The 13,010-nt window shown below is 46.8% G+C and overlaps 1 protein-coding gene across 1 annotated transcript in view; it reads left to right on the forward strand.

Annotated features, from left to right (window-relative positions):
* LOC126334953 (low density lipoprotein receptor adapter protein 1-like) overlaps nt 1-13,010 on the forward strand; it is a 186,131-nt gene that overhangs the window by 134,976 nt on the left and 38,145 nt on the right. Inside the window, exon 2 of the mRNA XM_049997699.1 lies at nt 6,678-6,835. Within this exon, the coding sequence (XP_049853656.1) occupies nt 6,678-6,835 (158 nt within the window). The remainder of the gene's footprint in view (nt 1-6,677; nt 6,836-13,010) is intronic.

A 13,010-nucleotide genomic window follows, 5' to 3' on the forward strand; every position in this document is an offset into this window, starting at 1 on the left:
ATAAGATTGTGGCTCACTTACAACCTTTCAATAATTGACTGTGAATTTGAACTGGTAAATTTGGACGTCAGCAGTGCTGCGTCATGGTCCTGAAAGATCATACTGAATAAATTGAAAATTCTTACCTCAGTTAAGTCGCCGGATAACGCGTATATATCTGCTCCTATAAGAAAAATTTTTCTGGCGCAGCCCAGTGCAATGCTGCCCGATAGATTTGTCATGTATAAAAAGAAACAACGGATTTTTCTTTACAATAATCGGGATGACCATGAATTGGAGAAATTAGTAAATTTTTTAAATTGAGATGAATGATTGTCAAAAGTTACTTTTTACGATAAAGATTATTATTAACAGATTTTTTTAAAAACATTTACATGGGACTTGATATAACAATACAACATATGCGCGAGGCTGCTTTTACCTTATACTACATCGCTAAGGGCACCGCCATCGCTCCCCACGACTGACCCAGCCAACTCGATACACGCGACTGCTAGATACTACTTACTTCTACTGCCACACAGTTCCTACTGCATACAATACTGCTGTTTGGTCTGAGATTCTCTTATAGCTTACATATCGCAGGCAGCGCGTGAGCAATCCATCTAAATTACATCTGCTTGAGTGGGCTAGCCACAAATTCCGTAGTCATGGACCTCTTACAAGATATTGGAAAGCAAATAAAATAAAACTGACTACGAGTTGGGGCATAATCGCAGCATAATTTTCTCAGTAATCCAAGAAGATAATCATATATTTTATTCGAGTTGTGGAAGGTAACAAATTTTCAAAATACACTCAAAAAAAGAAAGAAAGAGCAAACAAACTATGATGTACAGACAAGTAAATGATTACAATTTCAGAAAAGTCGGGTGATTTATTCAGGAGGAAAAGCTTCACAGATTGAGCAAGTCAATAACGGATTGGTCCACCTCTGGCTGTTATGGAAGCAGTTATTCTGCTTGGCATCAAGTTACCCAATTACGCCAATGATGAAGACACGTACAGTTAAAGATTCCGTGTAGTTACTGCATTTTCCGCTTGACGTGACAACTGAAGCATCATCGTTGACATACAGCTTTCTGTCTCCAAGGAAGACACGAATTATTTCAATGTCTTACTGTTTCTGCAGTTCTCAGAGGCGCTAGTAATATACACCTGTGAACAGCCTAATGAGTATTCCACGAGGTTCCGGCTTGCGTCTAGATGACGTCGACATTTTGCCACGATATTTCTGCTGAAAACTATTCAGCCATATCCGGAGTCTTGACTTTATCCCGAAAATTGACGCGATGGTGCATGTGCATTTGTTTTAACTGCGTGACCGCCCTCTGTCAAGTTTAGCGTCTGGGCATGTGCTTGATGCTGATATTGCATACACGCCATCTGTCAAACTGTGGGCCTCCATATTTAAAATTCAGTTATCAACATAATGAAATTAATTGTCGCTGGACGTGTCATTAGACGTAAAACAATTCATCTAAATTAGGCAGAATCCTTAAGAAACGCCAAGTTAAAATAACCTTTCGGCCATCTACAAAAACGTGTACTCTTCTCGGCTTGGCAGAGGATGATCTGGGTAGGCGAAAGGCCGGGCGTAGAGAATGCCACGTCAATGTGGCAAACCCATCATTGGTCAGACCACATGCATAGTACATGAAAAATTCGTGGAATATGAGCACCACTCTCGCCTTTTTCATCGCAATAAGTCAATAATAGACGAACGTTGTAACTCCACAGGACATTCTGAGGATTATTCTATCACGAAAATCTTGGCCACGACGAGATCCTTCTGCATTTTGTTATTAAGGAATCTGTAGGAATACGTCTGGCAGAAGATCTTATAAATAGTGACGGCGGATTTCTGTTTGCTACGGCTTGGGATCCGGGGCTTCCTCTGATATCTTCAGGAAGACAAATTGTTATACCAGATGAAACGTCCAGTGACACTTAATTTTATTACTTTGACATATGCATTTTAATTTCGCAGGATCAAATTTCGACAGAGGGCGTCCATGCAATATCACCTTGCCCATGCGCCTTCCCACCTCAGAGGATGTAGATGGTACTACCTAAAGGGACAGGCAAAAATATGTGCCGCACCGGGACTCGAACCCCCATTTCCCGCTTATCGCAAGCGGCCGCCTTACCACTTAGGCATCCGAGCACACTCCCCGGACCTACCCAGACTTCCATATGTCACACACTTATCTATCTCTTTTCATATAATAAAGACTTTCAGATTTGAAACTGTAGTTCGTCATCTACGCTACTGGCCATTACAAATGCTACACCACGATGATGACATGCTACAGACGCGAAATTTATCCGACAGGAAGAAGATGCTGTGATATGCAAATGATTACCTTTTCAGAGCATTCACACAAGGTTGGCGCCGGTGGCGACACCTACAACGTGCTGACATTACGAAAGTTTCCAACCGATATCTCAAACACAAACAGCAGTTGACCGGCGTTACCTGGTGAAACGTTGTTGTGATGCCTCGTGTAAGGAGGAGAAATGCGTACTATCACGTTCCCGACTTCGATAAAGGTCGGACTGTAGCCTGTAGCGATAGCGGTTTATCGTATCGCGACATTGCTGCTCGCGTTGGTCGAGATCCAATGACTGTTAGCAGAATATGGAATCGGTGGGTTCAGGAGGGTAATACGGAACGCCGTGCTGGATCCCAACGGTCTCGTATCACTAGCAGTCGAGATGGCAGGCGTCTTATCCGCATGGCTGTAAGGGATCGTGCAGTCACGTCTCGATACCTGGGTCAACAGATGGGTACCTTTGCAAGACGACAACCGTCTGCACGAAAAGTTCGACGGCGTTTGCAGCAGCGTGGACTATCTGCTCGGAGACCATGACTGCGGTTACCCTTGACGCTGCTTCACAGACAGGAGCGCCTGCGTTGGTGTACTCAGGCAAAACGTCATTTTTTCGGATGAATCCATGTTCTGTATACAGCATCATGACGGTCGCATCTGTGTTTGGCGACGTCGTGGTGAACGCACATTGGAAGTGTGTATTCGTCATCGCCATACTGGCGTATCACTCGGCGTGATGGTACGGGGTGGCATTGGTAACACGTCTGGGTCACCTCTTGTTCGCACTGACGGCACTTTGAGCAGTGAACGTTACATTTCAGATGTGTTACGACCCCTGGCTCTATCCTCCATTCCATAATGCACGACCACATATTACATGTCCTGTACGGGCCTTTCTGGATACAGAAAATGTTCGACTGCTGCCCTGGCCCGCACATTCTCCAGATGTCTCACCAACTGAAAACGTCTGGTCAATGGTGCCCGAGGAAGTGGCTCGTCACAATACGCCAGTCTCTACTCTTGATGAACTGTGGTATCGTGTTGAAGGTGCATGGGCAGCTGTACCTGTACACGCCATCCAAGCTCTGTTCGACTCAGTGCCCAGGTGCATCAAGGCCGTTATTACGGCCAGAGGTGGTTGTTCTGGGTACTGATTTCTCAGGATCTATCCACCGCACTGTTTTCCTATAATGCAGAGAGAGCCGCCAGTGCTAGGGTCAACTGGCATGGGCAACGGCTTTACAGTGACATGGGCGATCGATGATCGTAACAGCAGCCAGATGGCCACACTGTGCCAGACACCTCGCCAATTCAGTGTTGGGGGACAATAACTGGTGACTAGCCATAATGGTGAGACTCTAGACGGCACCTCCTCGCTGTGGGTCACTAAAGCCACCACTGCACGCTTGTATCTTTGCTCACCGCTGCGACATGACACGCAAATTCGCTTCCCGCGTCTGTTTACTGGCGCGAGAGTGTGACGGGAATGCTCATGCAACTCCATTGGCGGAAGCCACAAGAGAGACCACGGACACGAGAAAGAATCGTGGGGGGCTGAGCACTTCAGTCTTCTCGCAGAACAATAAATTACTTCCAAGCCAATTTATCATCCAGACTAACAATGGGTATAACTGTATACGAATGTGTTAAGTCATTGATGTTAGTTGATCTTGATACAAGTCTCTTCGTACTTTTGATTCCCACGGTTCCTTTCATATGCATTTCCTCTTCTAATCCCGATTGGTCGGATTTGGAAACAAATTTCCTACTCTACTATCATCCATAAATTTCGGGCCGATTCCGCAGTTTGCTGTGGATCATTAAGTTTGAAAATTGTTTGAAATTTAGTTATCTTACGTCTTCCAATTCTGTAGCACGTTTGAAGTTATGCAACCATCCACTGCTTCCCTTGAAATCATGTAATATACGTCGCGCAATTCGATGTGCATAGCGTAGTAGATCACTACCGTACACATCCTTTAAATGATATCGAGAATACTTGAGACGCGCAAACACCAGTTTTTGTAAAAAAAAAAAAAAAAAAAAAAAAAAAAAAAAAAAAAAAAGCGCCTTGTCCTGCCTTGAATATCCGTAGTTTTTCTTGTGGACTACACGGCCATATTGCTGCGGATTTATTATTTATTCTAAATCGGTTCATATTTCTTTTTTTTACTATGTTGCGGATGATCTACCATGTAGGTAATTACCTTTAGATCTTTAGTATCTGCTCCTTGGACAACGAGTGTCCTTCACTGGAGACGGGATGTGCGACTCCCTGTCCGACGAGGATGACGAACTGCACGGTCCAACACGTGTTTCAATATCACTTTCACTTGTTAAGCACGCGTGGTCATCGCTGTGCTCCTCATGTACACTGTCCGCACAGTCGAGAGTATGCACCACACATTCCGCTGAATTATCTTTCTGAAACGCTAATATTTCATCTGCCACTTCTTTCTCACTCTGCGAAAACCCTCGGGTGCATTACTGGTGAAATGTCTACGTCGGCAACTGTTGTAGATACAATGCAATGTATGCGTTGTTTATCGTTGCCATTGCTCTCCTTTGTATCAACACCATTAGCACTGTTGTAAGTTACTCGTCGACTGAGCAGTTTAGCTACGCTCCATAGCCTCAGGCTCACCATTGGATACCTTCAGTCCCACCCCCTGTTGCCATTAGCAGCCAACATTGTGTTTGCAAGGTAGGCAACATATGGCGCGTCGAATCCCTTAAACATCACTCGTCTTTTGCGACCTTGGACTCAAGGAGCTCCCTGTGAATCTTTTACTGACTATTGATTTCTTAACTGTGAATTGCTTTTAAAATATTCACATGGTTATCTGTTCGGAGACCTAGGCGATTGCCCTATTATGACCAGCGCGAGCTTCACTCGACGTATTTTCACACGCTTGGAACGTGTCGCTACAGCAGTTCTACATTTACATCTACAGCTACATCCATACTCCGCAAGCCACCTGACGGTGTGTGGCGGAGAGTACCTCGAGTACCTCTATCGGTTCTCCCTTCTATTGCAGTCTCGTATTGTTCGTGGAAAGAAGGATTGTCGGTATGCCTGTGTGTGGGCTCTGATCTCTCTGATTTTATCCTCACGATCTCTTCGCCAGATATACGTAGGAGGGAGCAATATACTGCTTGACTCCTCGGTGAAGGTACGTTCTCGAAACTTCAACAAAACCCCGTGCCGAGCTACTGAGCGTCTCTCCTGCAGAGTCTTCCACTGGAGTTTATCTATCATCTCCGTAACGCTTTCGCGATTTCTTAATGATCCTGTAACGAAGCGCGCTGCTCTCCGTTGGATCTTCTCTGTCTCTTCTATCAACCCTATCTGGTACGGATCCCACACTGCTGAGCAGTATTCAAGCAGTGTGCGAACAAGCGTACTGTAACCTACTTCCTTTGTTGTCGAATTGCATTTCCTTAGGATTCTTCCAATGAATCTCAGTCTGGCATCTGCTTTACCGACGATCAACTTTATATGATCATTCCATTTTAAATCACTCCTAATGCATACTCCCAGATAATTTATGGAATTAACTGCTTCCAGTTGCTGACCTGCTATATTGTAGCTAAATGATAAGGGATCTTTCTTTCTATGTATTCGCAGCACATTACACTTGTCTACATTGAGATTCAATTGCCATTCCCTGCGCCTTGCGACAATTCGCTGCAGATCCTCCTGCATTTCAGTACAATTTTCCATTGTTACAACCTCTCGATACACCACAGCGTCATCCGCAAAAAGCCTCAGTGAACTTCCGATGTCGTCGACAAGGTCATTTATGTATATTGTGAATAGCAACGGTCCTACAACACTCCCCTGGGGCACACCTGAAATCACTCTTACTTCGGAAGACTTCTCTCCATTGAGAATGACATGCTGCATTCTGTTATCTAGGAACACTTCAATCCAATCACACAATTGGTCTGATAGTCCATTTGCTCTTACTTTGTTCATTAAACGACTGTGGGGAACTGTATCGAACGCCTTGCGGTAGTCAAGAAACAGGGAATCTACCTGGGAACCCGAGTCTATGGCCATCTGAGTCTCGTGGACGAATAGCGCGAGCTGGATTTCAGACGATCGTCTTTTTCGAAACCCATGCTGATTCCTGCAGAGCAGATTTCTAGTCTCCAGAAAATTCATTAAGTTGTTGTGTCGATCTGTTTGCTACTTAACAGTTCGCCGGTATCGGTTGCTCGTTGCTTCTAAATGTCTCGTTTGCTTGTGCTGAAAGCGACTTGTCTCGATGCTAAGGCCTTTAGCAAAAATGTTGGGGTTGGAAAGCGTTGGTTAACGAGCGCGCTTGTGTGTGGTTGCAGAGCTGTGCGAGGAGTGGGCGCTGGCCAACTGCAAGGAGCTGGAGGGCGACCCGGCAGAGGCGGCCACGTTCTCCCTCAAGTACCTGGGCAGCGCGCTGGTGGGCGCCGCCAGCAGCGAGACCGCCACCGCCGAGGCCATCAAGACCATCATCACCATGGTCAGTAACGTGGTCTACACCCTGGTTCTCGCCAGAAAGTCTGCAATGTATTTCTAATTCAAAAACACACTGATCAGACAGAACATCGTGACCACCTACGTAACAGCCCGTATGTCCACTTTTGGCACAGATAACAGCAGCGACCCGTCGTGGCATCGAAGCAGTGACCGCTTGAGAGACTTGGCACCACGTCGACACACACAGGTCACCTAATTACCTAACATAGAGATGGGGCCCCATCCATGCCCGCACCAACGTGCTGACCAAACCAAAAGTTCTACTGTCACCTCCGTCAACATGTTGGTTATGTAGTAAGTGGATCACAGGATGCTGGGCTGTGATGTTATCCGTGCGTCTGGGTAAGACTACGCATTAACACGGTCCATCAGGTGATAGATAGTGGACGAAAGTGAGGGTAGCGATTTGAAGATCAGAGGGAAAAAAGTGCCAAGGCTCGTGCCGTGGGAAAAAAACCTCTGCGACAGTGGGATGGGTCGCAAGAGCAGTAGTGGCTTACTAGCTGCGATAGTTCATGCAAGGTTGGATTTGTTAGTATGGGTATCATGCATCGTTACCGTGGCAAGCGATGGCGATGTATCCCGGTTGCTGCAGCCGCTGCATTCCTGGAACAATCAAGATCGTTATATAGTAGTGGGAGATCGGCCATAGATCATCCCACTGTGTGTGTGTGTGGGGGGGGGGGGGGGAGCTTGTCTGCATGCAGTGTACGGTACGGCTTCCCTGCGTGGTGCCAGTTATTCGGCAGTGTATTCCAGCTGGATATCCAGTAATGGCGTCTGATTAACAGGGGCTCACCTGTACCGTTGTGTTCGCGTGTGCTTGGCCATAGATGTTAGGTCCTTACAAGTATGTCTTTTGGTCTTTTACGTTTCCATCTATGGTTGTGGTCGTAGTTCCCCAGATTCAGAATAAACGGGTTCTGCGAATGTCTGGCGTTTCTGTATAGTCTTGTGGTGAGTTTGTGTATTACCTCCGTGAGAGTCTCGAGTCGGTATTCCCGGTGAAGGTCCGCGATGCGTCTGTATCGTGGAGCATTGCTTATGATTTTGAGTGCTTTGTTTTGTATGAGCTGCAGACGGCGCAGGCGTGTAGGCGCAGCTTATCCCCAGACAGGAGCTGCGTACGTCATCAGGGGTCGGATAAGTGTCATGTACACGGACCTCGACACCCTTCTGTTCAGTGCGCTACGCCTGTTGAGCATAGGGTAGAGCTGTTTGGGCCTCGAGCTAGCTCGGTTGGTCATGTGTTGTATGTGGTCCCCCCAGAGTAATTTCCGGTCCAGCCAGACACCGAGGTATTTGACTTTCTCACGGAAACGTATTGGGCGTGCATGTAGAGTTATTGGTCTGCAGTAGCGGTGTTTGCGCAGTTGCTTCGGTCTTCTAGTGAAGAGAACGGCTTCGCACTTGTCGACGTTTACTCTAACACGCCATTTCTCCAACCAAGGCTCAGCCACTCTGAGTGCAGTCTGTAAGCGTGACGTAGTGTTTGATGGTTTCCAAATATGCGCGAGGATGCCTGTGTCATCCGCGTAGATTGCCATCGTTGTATTGTGTGTGGTTGGGAGATCGTTTATGTAGAGGTTAAACAGTAGGGGCCCTAGGATGCTTCCCTGGGGTACTCCCGCGTGTATACCGTGTCGTGTTGATTGTTTTCCCTGCACGTCAGTGTTGAAAATCCTGTCTGTGAGGTATGAGTGTATTAGACGCACCAGCCCGTCGGGGAAATCCGCGTCGCTGAGTTTGCGAATGATGCCGTTGTGTCATAGACGGTCGAAAGCCTTTTCGATGTCCAGGAACACCGCCCCTGTAGCTTTGTTTACGTTGAAGCCATGTGTTATATGTTCAACGACCCGTAAGAGTTGTTCCGTTGTGGAGTGGTGATTCCTGAAGCCGAATTGCTCCGGTCTCAGGATATCACTTGTTATGCAGTACCTAGGTGATGCGTTTGAGAATCATCTTCTCAACAATATTACTGAGCGAGCTCAGAAGGCTGATGGGTCGGTAATTTTGTGGGAGGCTGTGGTCTTTCCCCGGCTTCCTGAACATCAGGACCTTGGCCGTCTTCCAAAAGTAAATTCCGTGAAGGTGGGTGATGAGCGCTGACGCCATGTTGAATCACATCCCAGATGTGTTCGATCGGATTCAGATATGGCAAGTTGAGAGCCAGCACAGCACATCAACTGGAACTCGCCATTGTGTTTCTTGAACCACTCCATCACACTCCTGGCCTTGTCACTTGGCGCATTATCTTGTTGGAAATTGCCGCTGCGGTCGGGAGACATGATCGTCGTGAAGGGGTTTACGTAGTCTGCAACCAGTGTATGATACTCCTTAGCCGTCATGGTTCCTTGCACGATATCCACTGCACCCATGGACGCCCACGTGAATGTTCCCCAGAGCATAATGGAGCCGCCGGCAACTTGTCTCCGTCCAAGAACAGGTGTCAAGGAGTTGTTCCCCTGGAAAACAACGGATTCGCGCTCTCTCATCGACATGATGAAGAAAGTTCGGGATTCACCAGACCATGCAACGCTTTGCTTCTGCGCCAACGTCCAGTGCTGATGGTCACGTGCCCATTTCAGTCATAGTTGGCGATGTCGTGGTGTTAACATTGCCACAAGCATGGATTGTCGGCTGTGGAACCCCATCGACAGGAGTGTTCGGTGCACTGTGTGTTCAGACACATTTGTACTTAGTCCAGATGTAAAGCATGATGTTAGTTCCGCTACAGTTGATCGCCTTACCTGTTTTACCAGTCAACACAGCCTAGGACGTCCGACATCTGTAATGAGGGTGGCCGCCCAAGCCCACGGCGTCTGGACGTGGTTTCGCCTTCGTTTCGACACGGTTGAAGACACTCACCACAGCATTCCTCGAATGCAGTTTCCGAAATGCTAGTGTGGAGCCTGCCGGCCGTCCATATCTGTCCTCGGTCAGATTCGGACAGATGGCGCGCCTTACCCATTCTACACACGGACAGCACGCTCACTGATACTTCATGCACCAAGCGCGTGTCTGAGTAACAGTCATTCCTCGCCAGGTGACGCTGCTATCGCCTGGACGGGTTTATATCGATATAGGTCGGTGTTCATAATGTTCTGGCTGATCTGTATATACTGTTTGTACTCTTTTTGTATTATTTGCTGCCGGCCGGAGTGGCCGAGCGGTTCTAGGCGCTACAGTCTGGAACCGCGCGACCGCTACGGTCGCAGGTTCGAATCCTGCCTCGGGCATGGATGTGTGTGATGTCCTTAACTTAGTTAGGTTTAAGTAGTTCTATGTTCTAGGGGACTGGTGACCTCAGCAGTTAAGTCCCATAGTGCTCACAGCCATTTGAACCATTTGTATTATTCGCTCATTTACAAATTCATCTCCGTAATCTATACAGTAAGAATAAAAAATTTGCCTCTCCGGGAAGAGCAGTTAAATGTAGTTCCACCATGCAGGAAGTTCGCAGGTTCGATGCACACATATATATGTCTACATACAATCTTTCAAACCAACACGCGGTGCCTGACGAAGGGTACCTTGTACCACTGCTTGTAATTCCCTTTCTTGTTCGTGTCACAAATGGAGGGATGGAAAAACGACAACAGTCTATATGCTTCGGTACGAGTTCTGATTTCTCATACCTTGTCTTCGCGGTCCTTACCTAATATGTGCATAAGTGGCACCAGAATCGTTCTGCGGTCTGTGGCAAATGCCGATTCTCTCAACTATTTCAGTAGTGTTCGTGAAAAGAGCGTCGTCTTCCCTCTAGGGATTCCCATTTCAGTTCACGGAGCGTTTCCGTAATACTCGCGCGTTGATCGAACCTACCGATAACAAATATAGCAGCACGCCTCTGAATTGCTTCGACGTCTTCCTTCAACCCGATCTGTTGGGGGTCCTAAACACTCGAACAGTAGTCACGAGTGGATCACAAGAGTGTTCTATTCGCGGGCTGCTTTGTAGATGAGCTAAACTTTTCTAAAATTCTCCCAATAAACCGAAGTCAATAATTCGACTTCGCCACTACCGTCCATTTATGCTTGTTCCATTTAATATCGCTTTGCATCGTTAGCCTAGATACCTAATCGACGTCGTCGCCGGGATTAGCCGAGCGGTCTAGGGCGCTGCAGTCATGGACTGTGCCGTTGGTCCCGGCGGAGGTTCGAGTCCTCCCTCGGGCATGGGTGTGTGTGTTTGTCCTTAAGATAATTTAGCTTAAGTAGTGTGTAAGCTTAGGGACTGATGACCTTAGCAGTTAAGTCCCATAAGATTTCACACACACACCTAATCGACGTCACTGCATCAAGCGCCACACCACTTAAGCTGTATTCGAGCAAGACAGGGCTGTTTTTCATGCTCATCTGCAATAACTTACAGTTTTACAGAGATATAGTAGCTAGCACAGATTTCACAAACGTATAAAGTCAATGATGTGTCGGTAACTTCGAAAAGCGCTCTTCAATAGGCTGTCCGTCTCTGATGTCGGCGGCGACTTTTCATAAGTTAGCCTATACTAGAAACGTAAACGAAAGGAAGGATGGTTACAGTTTACATTCTGTCGGCACTGAAGCCATTGGAGAAGTTGAACAAGGATATGCACGGAAATCGGTTATGGCTTTCTCGAAGTAGCTAACCCAGGGTTGATTAAAATGAATCAAATTGGCTGGGACAGAATTGCAGATGAAGGAAAAGACCCCTAGCGCGTAAGCGTAGGCGAAGAAACAAGTGTGGATGATATGCCATCAGTAGAATTGATCAGTCGGCGACACAGCCTGCCCACGAGAGAAACGCGTCAATTGGTTTTGTTTAGCAATACATATCGCAGTTTTTATCTAATATTACCATTTTCAAATTTGAAACAATCCGTCTTCAGATATATCCTTGTTATCAAATGACTCGTCAATTAAGAAGCTAAGTAGCCTCTACAAGCAAAGAATTAACAGTAGACATGTGTCACTTGGCTCGGTCGAAAGACATACACAGTCTCACATTTGCGAGGTGCCCTTTTGTCTGCCTGCTGCTTGCATTTGACATTACCCATCCGACTTCTGCCTCACCTCACTCCCAGGGGGCAGCTGCGAGATCGGCCACAGAACACGTGTCAAGGGCATGGCTGCTGTCCAACAAGCTCCGCATGCATGCACTTTCCTCTACCTTTTGAGGTCATTGCTCCACGAACTACTGGCGGAAGGCACTACTTATACCAATATCTCACCCCGTCGCCCCTTTCCTTGTTCCATTTTGCGAAGGGCGCGTGGGATGAATAATGATCGGTAAATCACTGAATTAGTTCTAATTTCTTCCCGTTGTAGCCATTTTGCGACAAGTATGTGGGAAGGAGTAATATGCTGCGCAACTCTTCTTAGAACGAACGTTCTCGGGATTTACAAAGAAAACCTCTCCGTGATGCACAACACTTCTCCTGCAACGTTTGCTTCTGCACTTTGTGGAGCATATCCGTAACGTTCTCGCACCGACTAAAATTTAATCACTGAACGATCCCGTGAAGAAACGCTTCGCTCTTGGTCGAATCTCGTCTACCTCTTCTATTAATCTAACTTGGTAAGAGTCCCAGACTGATGAGCAATACTTAAGAATCGATCGAACAAATCTTTTGTAAGCCACTTATTTCGTGGACGAATCACATTTTCTTAAGGTTCTTTCAACGCATCTCAGCCTGGTATCTTCTTCACATACAATTTGTTTAATATGTTTTTCCACTTTCACTACCTCCGAATGGTTGCTCCTTGGTATTTTCCGATCTCTGGCGAAGTGTCGCCAATAATGTAATCGAACATAATGGATCTTTTCATCTGTTTTGCTCAGTACGATAAATTTATTTACGTTCAGGGCCTACTGCCGATCTCTGCACCAAACGTCGATCCTTTGCAGGTCTTCAAAAATAGTTCAAATGGCTCTGAGCACTATGGGACTTAACATCTGAGGTCATCAGTCCCCTAGACTTAGAACTACTTAAACCTAACTAACCTAAGGACATCACACACATCCATGCCCGAGGCAGGATTCGAACCAGCGACCGCAGCAGCGACGCGGTTCCGGACTGAAGCGACTACAACCGCTCGGCAATAACGGCCGGCTTGCAGGTCTCCCTGCAACTGGCTATTGCCTTCTGTCGTACAGACAACTGCATCGTCCGAAAT

This window comes from Schistocerca gregaria, chromosome 2 (genome assembly GCF_023897955.1).
Source record: "Schistocerca gregaria isolate iqSchGreg1 chromosome 2, iqSchGreg1.2, whole genome shotgun sequence".
In the NCBI taxonomy this organism is placed as follows: Eukaryota; Metazoa; Arthropoda; class Insecta; order Orthoptera; family Acrididae; genus Schistocerca; species Schistocerca gregaria.